Below are 21,112 nucleotides of genomic sequence, written 5' to 3' on the forward strand. Positions count from 1 at the left end.
GAGCTGAGAGCCTGCGCCTCGGCTCCGTCTCTGCAGCCGGCTTCCCCGCTCCGATACCTCGGAGCTCTGCTGCACTCAGACACCCCAGGTCTTTCTGTGACCCCGAGGGTCCTGAGACCACACTGTCCCGAGGGTTCCACCCCCCGCTTAGCCACTGGAGTGACGTCCCTCAGTGGAGCCAACTTCTAAAAGTTCCGACTTTGTGCTCCGGGGCTCTATCACTTGCCAGAAGTGGCCGACGGAGGCCCCTCCCCCGCCACCTATCCTCCCGAATATCTCCTCAGATTCACTTCTCCGCACGTCCTACCTTCCAGAAAGTGGTCCCTTTTCTGTTCAGAGAGTTGTTGCTCTTCTTTTCTTCGATCTCCTGTTGAGTTCGTAGGTGTTCAGATTGGTTTGATCCCTATCCAGCTGAATTCCTGAGAGGAGACAAAATCCAGGTCTCCTACTCCTCCGCCATCTTGCTCTGCCCCCCCAACATTTAAATTTTAATCATCATGTGAATTCCTGTTAACTCATTCCAAAACATTCCAAAATATTTGGTAAGCACCCACTATGTGTCTTATATTGTTGGAGGAACTGGGGATGAACCATAATTGATATTTGAGTCTGAACTAAATTTCAACTTACCAGGGAGTGTAACTTTGAAAAACTTTTCCTGTCCCAATTTTTCTCACAGTCTTTTATACTATTCTATATTCTTCAACATTCTCCAAGAAAACTTAATTAATATGAGTCAGTCTAGTGTGAGGGAATAGTCAGTAAACTGTAATTGCAGAGGCAGAAGCAAAAGGTGATAGCTCAAGTTCACACAGAGAAATAAAGAGCACTAGTGAAAGTAACTACATAGGTAAACATGAAAGAGAGTATAAATGTATTTTTCTTTGTAATACTTTTTTTTCTCCTACTTAAGAGATAACAGCATAAAGCAATAATTATAAAACTGTAAAGATTCAGCTTGTAATGTAAAGATGTAATCGAAAGAAAGGAGACAGGAATGAAGCTAGTTTGGAGAAAAACTTTTATACACTATTAAAATTAAATTACCATTAATCCAAATATTACTTAGGTTGTTAATTGTAACTGTCAGGGCAACCACCAAGAAAATAACTCAGAAAACTATAGTGAAAGAAAAAAAAAAAAAGAGCATTAAAATGGTATACTAGAAAATACTTATTTCACTCAAAATAAAGCAGCAATGGAGGAAAAGAGGAACAAAATAGACAAAATATATATAAAAACAAAGCAAAATGACAGATGTAAATTATTCCTTTTCAATAATTAAATTAATAATTAAATAATTAAATTCGGTAACTAAATGTAAATGAATAAAACACTCCAGAGATTGGGAGAATAGATCAAACGAACAAACATAAAATGATCCAACTCTATGCTATCTTCAAAAGACACATCTTATATTCAAAGACACAAATAGGTTAAATGTAAAAAGTGGGGAAAAATGTTTACTACGCAAACACTAACAAAAGAAAGCTGAGGTAGCTGTAGTAATATTAAAGGAAACTTTACCAAAACTGTGACTGTCAGGGCAGCTGGCTAGCTCATTCAGTGGAGCACACAACTCTTGATCTTCTGGTTGTGAGTTTGAATCCCATGTTGGGTGTAGAGATTACTTAAAAATAAAATTTTGGTGGGTGGCTCAGGTGGCTAAGCAATTAACTCTTGGTTTTGGCTCAGGTCATGATCTCAGGCTTGTGGGATTGAGCCCCATATCAGGCTCCAAGCTCAGTGGAGAGTCTGCTTGTCTCCCTCTCGCCCCTCCTCCGCATTTCTTGTGCATGTTCTCTCATAAATAAATCTTTAAAAAAAATCAATAGATAAAAGTCAATGAAACTGAAAATTGGTTCTTTGAAAAGATAAGATATAATTACAAGAGAAAAGAGAAAAGATTCAGATCACTAAAATCAGAAGTAAAAGAGGGACATTACCACAGATGTTACAGAAATAGAAAGAGTAAGAGAATACTATTAAAGAGGACACGTACTGAATGGAGCACTGGGTGTTATATGCAAACAATGAATCATGGAACACTACATCAAAAACTAATGATGTAATGTATGGTGATTAACATAATAAAATAAAAAATAAAAAAGAATACTATGAATAATTGTATGCCAACAAAGTAGATAGCATGATAAAATGGACAAATTCATAGAAAGACACAAACTACTGAAACTGTCTAAAGGAGAATTAGAAAATCTGAATAGACCTATTGCAAGTAAAGAGGTTAAATTAATAATAAAGAAATTTCCCACAGAAAAAGCCCAGGTGGCTTCACTATTGAATTCTACCAAATGTTTAAAGGATAATTAACACCAAACCTTCACACACTCTTTGAAAAAACAGGAGAGGAGGAAACACTCCCTACCTCATTCCATAAAGCCAGAATTACACTACTATTAAAACTAGACAAAGATACCACAAGAAAACCATAAATTAATATACTTATGAATATAGAGTAGTATACTCAACAAAATCCTAGCAAACCAAACCCAACATATAAAAAAAGGTTATACATGATGACCAAGTGTGATTTAGCTCAGCAATGCAATGTGGGTTTAACATATGAAAATCAAGCAGAGTAATACAACATTAGCAGATAAAACTCAAAACCCACATGACATGATCATCTCAATAAATGCAGCAAAAGCTTTTGACAAAATACAACACCCGTTCAAGATAAAAGCACTTAACCAAATAGAAATAAAAAAGATTTCTTCAATTTGATAATAAGGTCTACAAAACCCCACAGCTAACATCATATTTAATAGTGAAAGACTGAATATTCCCCTGCCAGGATCAGGAAGAAGATAGGGATGTTTGATCTTATCAGTTCTATTTAATATTGAGTAGTACTAGATTCTATCCAAGTCAGTTATTCAAGAAATAATATTAAGAATAATAACAAAATGCATCAAGAATGAAAAGTAAGAAGTAAACTAACTCTGTAGATTACATGATACTGTATATGGAAAATCCTAAAGAATCTACATGCAAAAAAATTAAAAACAAGTTCAGCCAGTTTTGAAAATAATAGATCAACAGACAAAAATTAATTTCATTTCTATAAACTAGCAAAGAACAATCCAAAAAATGGAATTAACAAAACAATTCCATTTAAAATAGCTCTAAAAAGAGTAAAACATTTAGCAATAAGTCTAATAGAAGAAATACCTAACATATACAATTACATAGTATCATTTAAAAATTAAAGAAGGACTACATAAATGAAATGACATTTCATGTTCATAGATTGGAAGACTTAATATTGTTAAGATAGAAAAATTCCTCAAATTGATCTATGGATTCATCACAATTCCTATCAAACACCCAGCTGTCTTGTTTGTTTGTTTTTGAACAAATTGGCAAATAATACTAAAATCAATATAAATATGCAAGGGATCAGGAATGGCCAAAATGATCTTCATAAAGATGAACGAAGTTGGAAAACTCACTTCTCAATGTCAAAACTTATTATAAAACTAGAGTAATCAAGATAGTATAGTATTTGCAAACAGATAGTCATATAGATCAATGAAATAGAACTCAAAATCTGGAAATAAACCCTTGTATTTATGGTTAATTGATTTTTGACAAGACTCTCATCACAATTCAATGGGGAAAATCATAGTCTTGTCATCAAATGGGGTTGGGACAGCTCTATATACTCAAAAGAATGGAATTGGATGTCACCTTACACCATACATAATATTTAACTCAGAATAGGTTGTAGACTTAAATATAAGAACTAATACAGATCTTCTTCAACTTACAGTGACATTACATCCCAATAAACCCATCATAAATTGAAAATAACCTAAGTCAAAAATGCATTTAATACACTAACCTGTATAGAACATCATAGCTTAGCCTAAACTACTTTAATGTGCTCAGAACACTTAAATTAGCCTACATTTGGGCAAAATCATCTAACATAAAACCTACCTTATAATAAAGTGTTGAACATCTTACGTAATTTATTAAGTACTGTACTGAAAGTAAAAAACAGAATGGTTGTAAATGTATCAATTGTTTACCTTCATGAATTCATGGCTGATGGGGAGCTAAAGCTCACTGCCACTGCATAGAATCATGAGAGATTATCATACCACAGTAACTAACCTAGGAAGAGATCAAAATTCAAAATTCAAAGTACAATTTCTGAATGTATATTACTTTTGTACCATCATAAATTCAATAAATCATAGGTCAAACCATTGTAAGTCAGAGGCCATCTGTGCTATGAAACTCTTAGAAGAAAACACATTTATTTTATGTCTGTGGTCAGACATCATTATGACCTTGGTTTAGGCTAATGGTTTAAATGACACCAAAACCACAAGCAAAAAAAATTTTTAAAAATAGATAAATTGGATGCTATTGAAATAAAAACATTTGGGGTGCCTGGGTGGCTCAGTCAGTTAACCGGCTGCCTTCAGCTCAGGTCATGATCTCAGGCTCCTGGGATCCAGCCCTGCTTCGGGCTCCCTGCTCAGTGGGGAGTCTGCTCCTCCCTCTCCCTATGTGCTCTCTCTCCCTCTCTCTCTTTCAAATAAATAAATAAAATCTTTAAAAAAAGAAATAAAAACATTTGTACTTCAAAGTATACCATGAGGAAAGTGAAAAGGCAATTCACAGAATGAGAGAAAATATGTGCAAATTACATATATGATAAAAGACATATCCAAAATATATAAAGAACTCTTCTGATTCAACAATAAAAAGAAATAACCCATTAAAAGTAGGAAAGATTTGAATAAACATTTCTCTAAAGAAGATATACAAATGACCAATATGCAAATGAAAAGATGTAATTATTAGGAAAAGAGAAAATCAAAACTACAGTGAGATACCTTTTCACACTCAACAGGATGGCTGAAATAATTTTTTTTTAAAAAGATAATTATTGGTGAGAATGTGGAGAAATTAGTACTCTCATTATATGGCTGGAAAATGGAAAAATGTAAAAGTAGAAAATGATGCAGCTACTTTGGAAAATGGTTTGGCCCTTTCTCAAAATCTTAAAGGATTACCATGTGACCTACTAGTTTAATCCTTCAGTGTATACCCAAGAGAATTGAAAATATGTCCACATAAAAACTTACACATTATTGTTCATAGCAGCACTATACATAGTAGCCAAAAAGTGGAAATAAACCAAATGTCCATTAATGGATGAATGGGTGTGGTATATGTGTACAATAGAATATTATTTAGCTATAAAAAGTAATGAAATATTGATACATACTACAACATGGATGAATCTTGAAATTATTGTTAAGTGAAAATAGCCAGACACAAAAGACCTCATATTTTATGATTCTGTTCACATGAAATGTAGAGAAGAGGCAAATTTATAGAGCCAGAAAGATTTGTAGTTGCAGAGGGTAGTAGGATGGGGTGATGGGAAGTGACAGATAATAGGTTTGCAGTTTCATTTCCAGGTGATGAAAATATTCTGGAATTAGACAGTGATAGTGTGATAATTGCACAACTTTGTTCATACACTAAAACCTACTTAACTGTATCCCTTAAAAGGTGAGTTTTAGCATATAAATTCATCTCAGTAAATCTGTTTTTTAAAAAAAAGAACAAAAAATAATGGGTTTTTTAAAATAAGAAAAAAAAGATGGAGGCAATTCTTTCAGGAAATTGTTCTGCTCAAAGTCGGGGGAAGGAAAAAAGGTTAAACACAATTCAACCTGTTGATGCAATGAGAATATATCATGGGAACTATCCAAAGATTGCGACTAAAGATTTTAAGGTCCATAGAAATACAGATGCATGAGAGGACCTAGTCAGTAAAAACCATTTGTTGGATTCCAGGAAGGAAAGGGGAAGCCAGTTTCTACAAAGAAGAGCTAATTGTGTGATGGAGTAATGTTGAGAGACAACACATCTGGGGATGGACAAAGGACAGGAGCCTTGAGTTTGGGAGTTGGGTGAGAGAATCATGGACAGCAGTTGTAGTCCATATGGGTTGTCTGTAGGACTTGAAACTAGAGCTTTCTATTTTGAGAATGAAGTCAAGAGATGGGACAGATAGAATAGTTATGATCGTCATCATGCAGACTTAGCATGCTCATCTAAATTCTAAAAGGTCTTGCCAGGGTTAAAAAAAAAAAAAAGTCAAGAAGTCGTGAAGTTAAATGGAAAAAAAGTCACTGGGTCTTGGAGCTCAATCATTCTCAAATGATAGTATAAGGAATAAGAAAAAGTCCCATTGTTCCTGCCAGACAGAAAGAGAAAGGTAGAGATTATTGTTTCATATGAGATAGCACCTACCAAGTATCAGTTACACTCTATTATGATAAAATAGGTAATGAGCTAAAGAATAGAAGAAAGATAAAGAAGACCTGTCCTCCTGGAGCAGGCGTTTTTAAGTACTAAGAAAAAACATCATCCTAACTCTCAGACTCCTCCAGTTACTAACTTAACTCTTTGCTCTTCCTCCTCCTCCTAGCTAAAATTCATGGCTTTTCCATTTGTTGGCTCCTTTTCTCACCACCTCCCACCCTCACTGATTTCTCAGCCCACTTTATTCTTATTCAAATCCTATCATTACACTGAAACAGCTCCCACTTGAAGTCATCAATGATTTCCAAAAAATGTTTCCCTAAGGATTTTTTGCTTGATCATTTGCCAGCATTGAATAATGTTGTTCATGGTTTCACTGTTCACATACTACCATAGCCCTCCTATCTGTCTTTCTGCTTCTCTTCACTTTGAATATTTATACTCCTTTCCCTGGCTGTTAAGTGACTTTTTACTAGGTTCCTTCATAACTGCACAGAATTTTTTTAGGTGATGTATTTTCCAAGCATTTTTTTAATGAGGTGATTTCCCAAATTGTATTTATCAGACTGGTCCTCTTCTTTTTTCTGAGATACACACAATCCCATATACATACATATACATATGTATATGACTTTACTGTAAATCTCAAAATCCGATGATATGAATTTATGAAAGGGTATGTTAAAGGTTATGAATCAACAGCCAGATAAAGAGATACACAGAGCAAGGAGCTTCCATGTCCTCTCCAGGTATGCCATTCACCACGCATCTCCATATGTTCACCAACTTGGAGACTCTCTGAAACCCATGGTCCTTTTGGGTTTTTATAGAGGCTTCATTATGTCATCATGATTGACTAAGTCATTGTCAATTGGTTGATTCAGCTCCAGCTCCTTTCTCCTTCCCAGAGGTCAGGGGGTGGGACTGAAATTTATCATCCTTTAATAGTTGGTCCTCCTGGCAACTAGTTCCTGACCTTAAGTTACCTTCATTAATAAGACACCCATTTCACCTTTTATGCCTCTGAAGCATTTTCAGGAACTGTAGATGAAGACGAAATATATCTGGGAAATATATTTTGGTCATCTAAACCATGACATATATGTTATAAATCATTTTATCACAGAAATACAAGGGATTGTTTATTGATTTGGAGTACTGCATATTGCTAAATTCAGGTATTAGTTCTAGTAGAGTTTTGGAAATTCCTTAGGATTTACTTTGTAAGCAATATGGCTCCTCAATAAAATCAATCTATATACCTTTTATCTATTTTTCTTGTTTTCTTATACTGGTTGAGACATCCAGTATAATGTTGAGTAGAAGCACTGAGAAAAGACTTCATTGTTTTGTTCTCAGTCTTAAAGGAAAGTGTTCATATTTTCCCATTAGGTAGGATGATAGCTGAAGACTTTTTTATAGATGCCCTTTACCAGGTAGATAAAGTTTCCTCGTCTTACTAGTTTACTAATTTACTGAAATTTTTATCATGAAAAGGTGTTGAATTTTTCAAATGCGTTTCCTTTATTTATTGAGATGGTCATATTTTTGTCTCTTATTCTGTTAATATAAATTGCATTGATTAATTTTTGAATGTTAAATCAACACTGCATTGCTGGAATAAATCTAACTGATTAGTTTAGTAAATTTTATTATCCTTTTTGTATATTTCTAAGTATGATTTGATAATATATTAAGGAATTTTTCATCTCTATTCATGAGAGATATTTAGTCAATTGTTTTCTTTTGTTGGCATGTCTTTGATTATTAGGTATCTGTAGTGTTATAAAATTATTCGGAAAGTATTATTGTTTCTTTGAATTTCAGAAAGAGTCTACATAAGATCTATATTATTTATTTTTTACCATTTGATTGAATTCATTAATGAACCTATCTGGACCTGGAGTTTTTGTGTAGCATAGTTTGGAATCATAGTGCCAATTTCGGTAATCTTTAGTGTCAGTTTTGGTAATCTTTGTTTTTCAAGGTTATTTACCCATCTCACTTAAGTTTGCAAATTTATTCATTATTCATAATATCCTCTATTCTTCTTTTAATGTATGCAGCATGTTTCCCTTTTCTTATAAATTAATCCTAGTCACAAATACGGCTTAAGAAAGGGCAGGTTCCAAGGTCCATCATTTACATGATATTTCCAATTCATAATTGTGGTAATAACTCTTCCAAGATGTATTTTCATATTAAAGATGATTTTAAAGTTTATTTACAATAGTGGAATAAAAGTGGAGTGTGTTACACAGATGGATTGTTGAGCCCTTCCTGAGATGGCAGGGGAAGACCTTCCTACATGGACAGCCTCCCAGGCTGGATTTCTCAATGCCCTTTTGTATGATTATTATTTCATCTAACTAGGCATATATTTAAAAGTTTACTGTCTTCCATAACACATTGTGTTGGAAGTTTATAAATGGAAACCTTACATCAGAATGGGAAAAGATGAGCTTTTCAGTCAGACAGACCTTAGTGCCAATTCTGACTTGTTAGATATAGACATGGATATTTTATTTAACCTTTCTCAATGTCAATAATAGAATTTCTAAAGTTTAAATGATCTATGAGAGATCATTTAGAAAACAGTCCAAGATCATTTAGCAGACATTTATAGGGTTACTCATGCTACAGCTTTTCTGGAACTTTCCAACATCCATTGGGGTTTCTCCTCAATTATTTTATAAATGACTATTTAAAAAGAGACTCACAGAGGAGGAAGGATCCTCCGTGTCCTCCCCACCCCCAACCAGTAATGTATATAAGAAAATTTATAGGACCACCACGTATGTGAAAAAGTCAGGCTACATAAAAGAACATAGAGAGACAGAAGACAGATAATTTATCAAACGTTTGTCTATGTAAGGGCAGGTTTTCATTAACTTCATTTGTTTCTTTTTAAGAGAGAATAGTTTTGGCTAAAAGAAACTCCGTATTAATTTGTCTGTGTAGAAATCAAAGTAAAATTCTGCTTGCAAAGATTATCTTAAACACACCTGGGTCTTGTGATGTATAAAGCAACAGAGTCCGTCCAACGTGCATTCTGAGAGAGCACAGGAACACATGGGTCTGTCCTGGCTAGCAGCACAGAGATAAAAACAACAATTGAATAATCTTAACAGAACATAGACGACCATGGAGTCTTAGTTAGAACCAACAAACGGCTATGGTGTGCTTGTTGGCACATTTTCCTCTTAAAAAATTATGCGTGCTGAATTTTATTGTTTTGCTCACTAAACTCTATCAGTCTTCATGAACTTATAATTAAGACAATATCACACTTGGAAGGACTCCCTGCTATTATCAAATAACTTTGAAAAGAAATGGAAAAGTACAAGTTGTATAACTGTTGTTACAAATTCCAGCTCTTTGAAATGTTAATGTAATACCACAAGGGATTCTCACTGTGTTTGTATGCATTTTATTTTTTTTAATTTGTTTTAAAGATTTTATTTGTTTATTTGAGAGAGAGAGAGAGAGAAAGAGTAAGAGAGTATGAGCAAGAGTGGGGGGACAGGCAGAGGGAGAGGGAGAAGCAGACTCACCACTAAGTAGGGAGCCTTGGGGGCGGGGCGGGCTTGATCCCAAGACTCAGAGATCAGGACCTGAGCAGAAGACAGAGGCTTAACTCATGGGGCCACACTGGGCGCCCCTGTTTGTATGCATTTTTAAGGGTCAGACTAGATCACAAAATGGGTTTCAAGTAATTTCATAACAATAAAGAGTAAGCAACAGAGAATATTTTATTTATTTTTTTATTCTCTGCACTCAAGGTTTCTTTATCTTTTTTTTTTTTTTTTTAAGATTTTTATTTATTTGACAGAGACAGCGAGAGAGGGAACACAAGCAGGGGGAGTGGGAGAAGGAGAAGCAGCTTCCCGCGGGGCAGGGAGCCTGATGCGGGGCTTGATCCCAGGACCCTGAGATCATGACCTGAGATGAAGGCAGACGCTTAACCAATTGAGCCACCCAGGTGCCCCTTCACTCAAAGTTTCCGTTGGCCAAACCTGAGAAACAAAATCTAATAAAAAGCACTAGGTAGTTAAGTCCTATCTGTCCCTCTGGCAGCAGATGGCAGTATTGATGCATGAAAAAAATGCTTTCGAGTTACTTTTGCAATTACCTGTTACCTTTCCCCTCTCTTTATACTGAGGTATCTGAGCTGAACCAGAATTCCTAATCAGATAATATGGTTGTTGTCCTTTTACAGCTCTTCTTTGCCAGTTTTTATTTCATTCTCCTTTTAATTAAGAACTGGCTTTGGTTATTAGTTTGCTTGTTTTGTTTTGTTTTTAAGAACAGTTTTAAGTTCACAGCAAGATTGAATGGAAGATACAGAGGTTTCCCAAATGCCCCCTACCTCCACTCATGAAGTGCCTTCCCATTATCCATATCCCTCACCAAAGTGATACATTTGTTACAACTGATGAACCTACACTGACATAGAATCATCCAAAATCTGTAGTTTACCTAAGGGTTCACTCTTAATGTTGTACGCTCTATGGGTTTGGACAACGTATCCAAATACATCATATAATGTATAATGATAAGTATCCATCATTACAGTACCATACAGAGTATTTTCACTGCCCCAAGAATCCTCTGTGCCCTGCCCACTGGCCCCCCAACACACCCCCCACCACCCCCAGGCAACCACTGCCTTTCTACTCTCTCTCTGATTTTACCTTTTCTAAGATGTCATGTAGTTGTAGACTTTATGGTATGTAGCCTTTTCAGATTGGCTTCTTTTACTTAGTAATATGCATTTAAGTTTCCTATCATTTTTCATGGCTTCATATCTCATTTCTCTTTGGCACTGAATAATATTCCATTGTCTGGATATACAATTTCTCTGTTTATAAAGAGGTATCTTTCCCACTTGTAGCTCTCTTTAGACCTTGACAAAAATGGGATGTTTCAACTTGTTTTCCACCCAAACTCCTATTTGATACTCAACTGTATTACTCAAGAACATACTCAACTCAGCAAACATTCTGGGGAAACAGGCTCTTAAGCCTGTACCTCTGGATACAGGCGTCCAAAACACTCTCCTTCCTGTATCTTCTAGTTACTTCTCCAAAGTGGAACTTCCCTGAGTCAGGTGGCAATAAAGAGTCTCTGCTCCTTTTAGATCCCTGGAACATCATCTGTAGTTCAGAGAAAATGGAAGCCCCTGCAGCCTGCGTCACAGCCTCGAGGGCCAGGACAGCAGACCAAGTCCAGGATTAGTGCTGTGGCCGCTGAAATAAAGCAGATCCGAGCCAGACGGAAAACAGCCCGGATGCTAATGGTTGTGCTTTTGGTGTTTGCAATTTGCTATCTACCAATTAGCATCCTCAACGTGCTCAAGAGGTAAAGTTCTTCTATTATTTGAAAATAAAGTGACTCATTTCTTGGTTCTTAGTGAAGAACTTTTTTTTTCTTCTTAAGCCAGAGAAAAATCTAAGCCCTTTGCCTAGATAGTGTCAGGCCAGATAACTCAGTGTGTTGTTGTTCCTACCAGGTAAGTTGGACAGCCTTTTAGAGTGCTCAGACTCTACATGCCTTGTCCATGGAAGTTCTCTGTTGAATGGCAGACATAAAACAGATGTTCCCCTGACCTCTTCAAGCTAATTGCTGAGCCTTAGATGTAGAAAAAGTTCTAATGCAAAAAAAAAAAGAAAGAAAGAAAAGAAACAAAAAGAAACAACAACAACAACAAAACCCAAAATAAAAACAAAACAAAACCAAAACCAAACAAACAAAAAAACCTCATTTACAGCTTGGAGTTCTTTTTTGATCAGAACAAATTGGCTTTTACAAACTTTGTTCTCATACATAGGGAGTTATGACAGAATTCTATCTAAAGGATAAAAAGAGATAGGGATGTTTTGTTAGCATTCTAATTATACTTAAAAGTGCATTTGTGAGCACACACACACAAAAACGGAATCAGGGCTCATACTGTGTTTTGAGTGTTTAAACAAAAAAATGCCATTTCCTCAAGTCACTGAATCAAGAGCTCAGGGTGACTGAGAGAAAGCGTGTTATTTTTTAGGCTGCAGAGACACTGTTAAGTTAAAAACAATGGACCAACAAGAACAGCCATGCAGGGGCCGTGGTGCGCATGAACTTCACAGCCAGCCAACTTTATTGGGAATTATCATAACTGTTGCAAACAGACTGGCCCCAAGGTAATAGTAATTTTGTTTGTAATAGGCTTCGAACTTAAACTAGGATTGCTCCTCTCACTTTTCCCTGATTCAGAGTCAGTATCATATTCCTCACAGCTGGAGACTCTGGAGAGCGGCAGCTTTGGCTGGAGTCACACACGCTAAAGGCGATACAACCGGCTGCAAAGAGTTCTCATTCTTCTTGGCCCTTGGTTTTGATTGCTTAATAACTCTCCCGATGGAAAATGACCTTTTGTTTAGTAATATTATTTAGTACAGACACAGCCTTTAAGGAATGAGATTTTCAGCAGCGTGGGGCCTTGAGATACATCCGGGCTCACAAGAAACTGAAAGCTACTTTGCCCTCCATAGCTCTTCATAATTTCGGTCTTATTTTTCTTGGTGGAAGAAATCCCATACAGATTTATTCTGATCTTTGGCTACTCTTAAGAACCTTATAAACATGCTATGAGACTGAATGATTTTCTCTTTTTTTTTAACTTTTTGTACTTTTATGGTACTCTGTCTAAATGCAATGAAAGTCAGATTTACTGCTCTCTGGACTGCTCATTGGGATTCCCTGCATCTCGGCACTTGGACCAGTCCTTTAACTATTTCCAAATATCTACTTGTCCATAATATTTCTCTTCTTTTTCTAACTTAAAGACCTTTTCAAGGAAAATAAATGGCTAAGAAGAAAGTCTATGTTAAAATATTCTCAATTTTTTGAGCATTCTGCTCTTTTCCACAAAACTTGAGAAAAACACTCCTTTTCTTCAAATGCTTATCTCTTTGTTTGCCCTTATAGGTTATGCTTGTATTTTCTTTCTCTTACCAATACATTTCTAAACTCTTTTCCTTGAAAGAATTTTTTGCCTGACTAGTTAAAACCAGCTTCTTTAAAGCAGTTCTGGTTTGTCTAGGATTTCAAAGGTATATTGTGCTAGAGGGTCAGAACATACCATTAATTCCATTTGTCCATGCTATTTCACTCCATATCGTATTTTTGTAAAACTCCAGTACTCCACAGAGCATCACTTTATTCCAGAAATGTATTTCTATCGTGGGCACCATCGTGTGTAATCAAATTACACAATCAATGATGGAGCCTCTGGCAGGAAATGAATTATCATCTTCAATCTATAAAATTTACTAGGTAGTTAGTTACAAGCTACCTGCTATTGGCTAGCGGATTGAATTTGATAGATGGGATATTTCTGAGTATGGAACAAATCTTAAAAATGATGTTTAAGGATAAAATAATGAAATATTTTTCAGAGTTTAACATCATAAATAAAAATACTAAAACTCATGAATTTTAAGAAGTTACCAGAATTTTGCCTACTGAAAACTAGTCTCTCTCTAACTGTAATGAAGTCCCAGAAGGCAAATTTCAACAAGGCTGGGAAGAGTGTAGTTGAAAAAATGTGATACTTTGATCAATGCACAAAGGTAGGTAGGAAGAAGGACTCAAAGACTGCAGCTTAAGAGTGCTTTTTAAATGACACACAAAATGAAATAGTAACAAACTTGTTCAGCTGTATTTAGAAACAAAATGAAAAAAGAACATAGCTATATATTCGACTTCTGTACTCTTGCTCACCAGAAATAGGATTACATTTGTTGTTTACAGGAGAGAAAGACCATTCTCTGGCTTGATTTGGCCTTTGATGTCCTAATTGTGCCATGGAACTTTTGTTCAGGTACTGACATTTTCCTAAACCCACTATGGTGCCATGAGCAGTGCCTGCTGCAGGGGAGGACAGGGGTTAGTTAGGCAGCTTCCATCAAGGGCTGTGTTCACCCATGAATTTCATTATTTGAAGGGTACTTTTCAAAATCACATTGGATTTCCCGTGATTGTTTCTTGTTTTGTTTTCTTTTTCCTACAGAGTATTTGGGATGTTTACACACACAGAAGACAGAGAGACTGTATACGCCTGGTTTACATTTTCACACTGGCTTGTATATGCCAATAGTGCTGCGAACCCAATTATTTATAATTTTCTCAGTGGTGAGTTTTCAACCGTTCCTTCCATGTAAGCCACAGTCCTTACCAAGGGCGAGGGATCAGTGACCACAAGGTTTTGAACACTCTTGAAATGTGCGAAGAGCTTAATTGCTATACAATGAGATTTTTCCCCCCCGGATCTAATTCATCTTGAGGTTTTACCCTGATGAGGGGGATCACATGGTACCTAACTCATCAGAGAAAACCATCTAAGTCATTTTCCCGTAAAATTTAAAAGAAATGTTGAGTAGGAGGAAAGTGAAAATTGTGAGAACTGAAGAACACAGAATCCTGCTTGTCATACATTAAACTTATGACTTACCAACATGTAAAATAATTTTATCTGAAAATAAAACAGACTTGCTGTATTATTTCCTTTGCCAACACTGAGATTGCCTCATTGAGATTGAATTGGAACCCACTTTTGGGTATTTTTCTGTATTTACATTTCTCTTGTGAGTAACATCTCTTCAGGTTATCTCAAGATTTCTCACTGACCACAAAAAATGATACTACTTCTAAATAATGCACAAGCTAAATGACACACAAAGACACACATCTGTAACAGATTTAATTTTTCTCGGTTTATGGAACCAATGTAAATGTAAAAATCATTTAACTAGTTGTTTTATTTACAAACATTTTGCCTGACTGACCTTTAGAATTGTGTTTTAATTAGCTGCATCTTTACACTGTCTTCTTCTCTAACCGGTTGGCTATTTCTGTTTCATTGCTATTTCCAAATATATGATAATTTTATGTGGAAGAATAAGCAATTCATTTTATTGCCATACTTAATAAAGTATGTGTATTTTCCAACTTCATCTTTGGCCTTGTAGGTTGTATGGGTTATTTAAAAAAAAAGAAAAAAAGACAAATGACCAGTCAACTTCCATTGTTTTCTTTCTCAATCATGGTATATACCATATATATATACCTGCTTTATTTCACCTTTCAGGTGGTGTATATGTGGGGTTTTCTTGCCTTCCCCCACCACATCCAACCCCTGTCTCCAGGTTAAAGATGGCATTAGATCGGAGATCACCGGATACCACTCACTGCTCATGTGCTGTGTTTGGGGGATCAAGGGACCATGTGGAGCTGTGGCTTGGAAAGCAATGAGGAAGCCATTGCCTTGGGGTTAGATGACTAAAGCCCTCAGGCTTGCACTAAGCAGATCAAACCTCCTAGAAGGTTATAGGGAGAAGTGTTTGAAGTCAAGGCCACAGGACCAAGTCAAAGTGCTATTGTGGGGTGGAGTGAGGCAGGGAAGGTGGTTGATAACCTGTGGAGACTTGGGATGTGCCAGCGATTGTCGGAGGCCCTTGAACATTCGCTTCTCATGTAATCACTCAATCACCCACTTTGGTAATGGAGGCTCAGAGAAGAGAAATGATGATTCCCAATCCTGTTCATTTATCCTTAAAAAGGTGTCTGTTTCATTTTTCATACTTCTCCAATTTCATGTCAGTGACTTAAGGGCAAGTAGTAACTTCTAAAGTGGGTAATTTTTCCTTCCATTTTTTGTTCTGCCTCATGCAGATTATGAAACTTTAGAAATTTTCTACATATTTTAAGATGTTATTTTCTAGATACTCTGTTGAACTGAGCATGCCAGTAGCCCAGTTTCTTCAGAGTCCAGTGTAGGGATAATTTCTGTACAGTCATGGCTATATACAATACAGGCTTCATCATTTTTGAAATTATTAAGTATCTCTGGACAGCCTACAAATGATCATTTTCATTACAGCTGTCTATAAAAACCCACAATCACAAATATAGAAGGTTTGACTCTAAAGGAATGAAACAAATTCCAAACATCGCACATGAAAAGCAGTTACATTATTTTATGGAAATACCTTATTGTTTCAAGAGTCTACCAAGCTTCCAGTAACACAATTTCCTCTTCCTATTTCCTCCTTTTTGCAAAATGTTGCACCTCATTGTTAGTTTGGCTCAAGGGAGCAACTGGGTTATACCCTATTCATGATTTGTTGAACACTATTTATGTGTAATTCTTTTTCCTTTCATTCTCCCTGGTTTGTCAGGAAAGTTTCGAGAGGAATTTAAAGCTGCATTTTCTTGCTGTTGCCTTGGAGTTCACCATCACCAGGAGGATCGGCTTACCCGGGGCCGAACGAGCACAGAGAGCCGGAAGTCTCTGACCACCCAGATCAGCAACTTCGACAACATATCAAAACTCTCAGAGCAAGTTGTGCTCACCAGCATAAGCACACTCCCAGCAGCCAATGGAGCAGGGCCACTTCAAAGCTGGTAGAAATTTCTTCATATGACAGGGATATCTGAGTAAAACTATTCTTTTTTAAAAATCTCTGTACACACAAACTTTATTATCCTAATGATTTGAAGCTTAAATTACTTTGTGGTCTTTCTTTCATTCTTCTTTTTTTCTTCTTTCTTTCTTTCTTTTTACTCTATTGCTCTTTGGAAATTAAAAAAAAAAAAGTCAGTTTAAAATAATTTCTCAACTTTTGATTTAAATAAAATTTTAGAAGTTTGACTTTCAACTGAATTTATTTTAGGCTATTTCACTTTTAGCTTCATGTATTGTGATTTGTGTCAATTAAATGTTTGAATATTTTTAATTCTAATTGTTATTTTACTCTCTCACCTTCAGATTGGTTGCAAAAAATTACCAAGAGTTATCCAATGATTTTCTTTTGTCTACTAAAAGAAGTAGCAATTACTAACTCAATTAACAACAGACATGTTAATTAACTTCATAGTTTTAAAAAAAATCACAAAAGATTCATGATGTGACATCTGACAGAATATTTATATACAAAATAGCATACTATATTAGATAACTCAAAAGCTATCTTTCAAAACTATTTAAAAATATATACTATTAAACTTTAATTTCCATTCATTTAACACAATTTTCTCAGGTTTGTAACCTTACCGTTGCTCACATTTCTCATCTCAACATATGGCCAGTAAGATTGTATTAACATAACAATCTTGCAGTAACTACAAATACATAACAATCTCCATCTCTAAGAAAAGACTTCAACATCTGAGAATAAGGCAGGATTCTTTTAACCAATAAAAATGATGTAGTTGGCCTTGCTGGATTAAATTAAGAATGCAATTTACAAAGAAAAGGAGTAGTGGACTACTAAATCACAGCTGGGTCCCATATGGGACAGTTACTACTGCCATGGTGATGTGATGTAAATATTTGCATTTATTTGAATTTCATAAATATTTATCAAATACAAGCACCCACTGTGCTAGGTGCTGGAGAATGAGGTAGGGGCAGATGTACACGTGCCTTCAAAAGAGCTCTAGATGACTGAGGGAGAGATGTCAATAGAGTTTACAGGACAGCAAACCACTCTAGGGGACAGATTCAAATGGGGGTGGAGGAGTGAAGCAACCAACATGGGACACAAACAGAAAAAGTTTTGTTTCTGATTCATTACAGTGACACGGCTGATGTCCGCAAATTCCACGTAGGCCTGCAGGTGGTTAGGAGGGAAGTGCTGGCTCCTAACTCACATACAAAGGAGTAGCCACCTGGCATACTTTGTACAAATGTGAGAGCTGCAATCCAAAGCACTGAATATTTCAAACTTGTCTCCCTGCAAAATGCTTCTAACTCAAATATTTACTTGAAAATTGAATTCAAAGTAAGAGATGTTCATGAAAGTTGCTCTTCTTGCATGACAGCAGCAGGTATCCTTATTTTTACTGAAACAAAAGATGTGGAGAATAATATTTAAGAAAAATTTTTATAGATGATAAAAACTAGCTCATTCATTTCTTGCTATTTTCCAACCCATCACTTTCTGAAAGAAGACACAAGCAAATTGTCCACAAGTCGTCTTCTTATTTTAGAACGTGGGGCTACCTTGTGCTTTTTTCCTACTCAAAGCAAAAAATGACCCTACCAGAGAAGGTTTATTGAAGTGATATTGCTAATTATCAGAAAGATAACATCAAAAGCAAAGTGTTATAACTCTCTCCTCCCTTCCCTTTGTACATTTGAGAACTTTCTTGTTTATGCTGCGTGAAAGGAATGTTGTAATATTCAGATTGTGATGGGAGCTAGGATAGTTTAAATAGTTTGAGGATTCTTCAAGTAATATTGATAATATGCCTTAATGCCTAAGTAGTATCTCAGAATAAGAGCTAAATAATAGAGACTGTAATATATCTAGTTCTTTATTATTTAAGAAGGAGAGAGTGAGAGAGGGAGAGCAAGAGAGAAGGAAAGAGAGAAAGAGAGAGGCTCAGAGAGGCAGCCATTGTACGATTGCCTGTTAAGGATAGACTCAGAAGTCAAGATGCCTTTGCTGTAAATCAGTGATTCTCAAAATGTGGTTTCTGAACCATCAACATCAGCCTCACCTAAGAAATTATTAGACATGCAAATTTCCACCCAATCCCAGATCTGCTGCAGCAGAAACTTTGGGGGTGGCACCCAGGACTCTGTGTGTTAACAAATCCTACAGGTTATCCTGAAGCACCTAAAAATTTGAGAACCCCTGCTCCAAATATATCACCTGGCACCTGCTAATTAGCCCAGCAAAATTAAGTATTTCACTGCACAGGTATCTACAACAGGGACCATCGTCATCACTCCTGTCAACCTGGTTGGAGGTCGAAAGAGGCTGAGTATGTTGAACGTCACTCAGTGTCATCTCATTCAAAGAGATAGTGGTTTATGAACCAATTGCCTTGCATGACCAGTGCAGTGTGAAAGAAGACTGGTTTTAAAGCACTTGTGTACTTTATGGATACCTGGATGACTTGCGTTTCTAACTAAAACTTTTAAATCTCCAATTTTACTTACACTAACTAAAGGCTAAGTTTTGTGGAAGCAGACAGTTTCTAAGAATGATCATTGCCTGGAAGGAAAACAAACAAACACTAGTACCTACAAGATACTGTGGCAACGGAATAGCAGACTCTACGCATTGCTTTCAACATGTTGATTCTGGAACCCTTCTAAGAGTTCTGGAGGGAGTATGGTTACCTTACTAGGACGAGTGGTCAAGAAAGAGTTTTTTCCAAAACCTGCCAATCTTATGGAACAAAGGGTCAACCACACGCTTCATTATGTGCTAATAACACAAATGAGAGACTTCTTATGGAAAGAATGTGTTGCAACTGTTTTATGCTCTACATAGAATACACATCTCTCTGTTTTGCCATATTTCAAAGATTTAATGTAAAATGTCACTAGGGTTGCTGAATTTTGTTATCAATAAGGATGAGATCATTTTAGCGAATAGAGAATCCATTTGAACTTCATTATTTCTGAATTTCTCCAAACCCATGGACACTTTGATATTCGAATTCATTCATTCTTGGCAAAAGAGGACTCCTAGTTTCTGAGGAAAATGACTTAAAGGTTCCGAGACTTAGAGTGTTTCTTGGATATCAAATAACTGTTACAAATCATTGATGAGTTAATTGCAAAAGTGTCAGGCATAGTGATACTGAATTTCACTCCCAGTGTGCATTGTTTTATTAAAGATAGAGATAAATATGCTTGTAAAATGTGGTCTGAATATACATAAACCTGAAATATCAGAATGACAAACACCCAAACATGCTTATGGACACAAATTGTGAGGAGGGCTATTATTGTTTTAATATCAGTATAACAATAATACAATCTCTCACACCTGATATAAATTATAGTAGTAATCAACTGCATTTCAAAAAAAGTCTGGTTAGTCATTACAACTTAGAAAGTTTTTCAATTCCAATTAATTTTACAACAGACAATTTTCTACTTTCTACAAATTACAAGTCAAAAAAAGTAAATTCCATTAGGTTATGTACAATTAGTTTTCAAATAGCATGAAGCAAAATAATTGATTTTTTAGAGATAATATGTAAACAAAAAATATTGTCAATTTAAGTCTATTCTAGTACTTTATGTACCTCAGAAAATGAAGAGCAAAGGCATGGAAAACAGTGTTATCTCCCCAAATTCAAAGAGGATTGTTTTCTAGAATACTGCTGCAATTAAAGAGGGAGCAAAACACTCCCTCCCATTTGCCACGTATTTCTATTCTCTTTAATTTTCTTTATAAGCTTTGGGGTTAGAATATCTTTTAAGTTTTTTTCTTCCAAAATGTATTTCTATAATTGTTGTATCCCATGTGTGTAACATCATGTCACTTGTTTAACAGTTATACATTTAAAGTTCTTAATGCTTAATTTCCTGTGTGTTCATGAAGAAATTTCTTATCAAATCCAATGGGATTACACACCAACTACTGTGAAGGATGCTCGTTATGTACTTTTTAAGTAAAAACCATATTGAGAATTCTATAATCACATTAACACTGCCCTCTCTATTGTATGAAAAATCCTGTTGTTGTTGATTAGAGACGTTGGATATTCACTCATAACTAGTGTCAAATCTTTGCAGGTAAGAATTAAATTAAGCCCTCTGGTGTGGTACTTAATGATCAAAATATTTTTTCCCAATAAGTTTATATAACCAGGGTTAATCATGATATAAAATGTTTTTAATGTTGTTTTTAAGAGCAGGTACTAAACTAAGGATGGTTAAGATTAACACAGAAATATTTCATAAAAATTATGTTAAACCACTGATATATATCATTAAATTTTGGAACTT

The 21,112-nt window shown here is 35.6% G+C and overlaps 1 protein-coding gene across 1 annotated transcript in view; it reads left to right on the plus strand.

Annotated features, from left to right (window-relative positions):
- The window catches only part of HCRTR2 (hypocretin receptor 2), a 110,002-nt gene extending 90,797 nt beyond the window's left edge, over window positions 1–19,205 (plus strand). Inside the window, exons 5-8 of the mRNA XM_031037896.2 lie at window positions 11,456–11,676; window positions 14,369–14,490; window positions 16,536–16,761; window positions 19,065–19,205. Of these exons, the coding sequence (XP_030893756.2) occupies window positions 11,456–11,676; window positions 14,369–14,490; window positions 16,536–16,761; window positions 19,065–19,128 (633 nt within the window). The 3' untranslated portion in view covers window positions 19,129–19,205. The remainder of the gene's footprint in view (window positions 1–11,455; window positions 11,677–14,368; window positions 14,491–16,535; window positions 16,762–19,064) is intronic.
- The last annotated feature ends 1,907 nt before the right edge of the window (window positions 19,206–21,112 follow it).

This window comes from Leptonychotes weddellii, chromosome 8 (genome assembly GCF_054177405.1).
Source record: "Leptonychotes weddellii isolate Sample4059 chromosome 8, ASM5417740v2, whole genome shotgun sequence".
Classification (NCBI taxonomy): domain Eukaryota; kingdom Metazoa; phylum Chordata; class Mammalia; order Carnivora; family Phocidae; genus Leptonychotes; species Leptonychotes weddellii.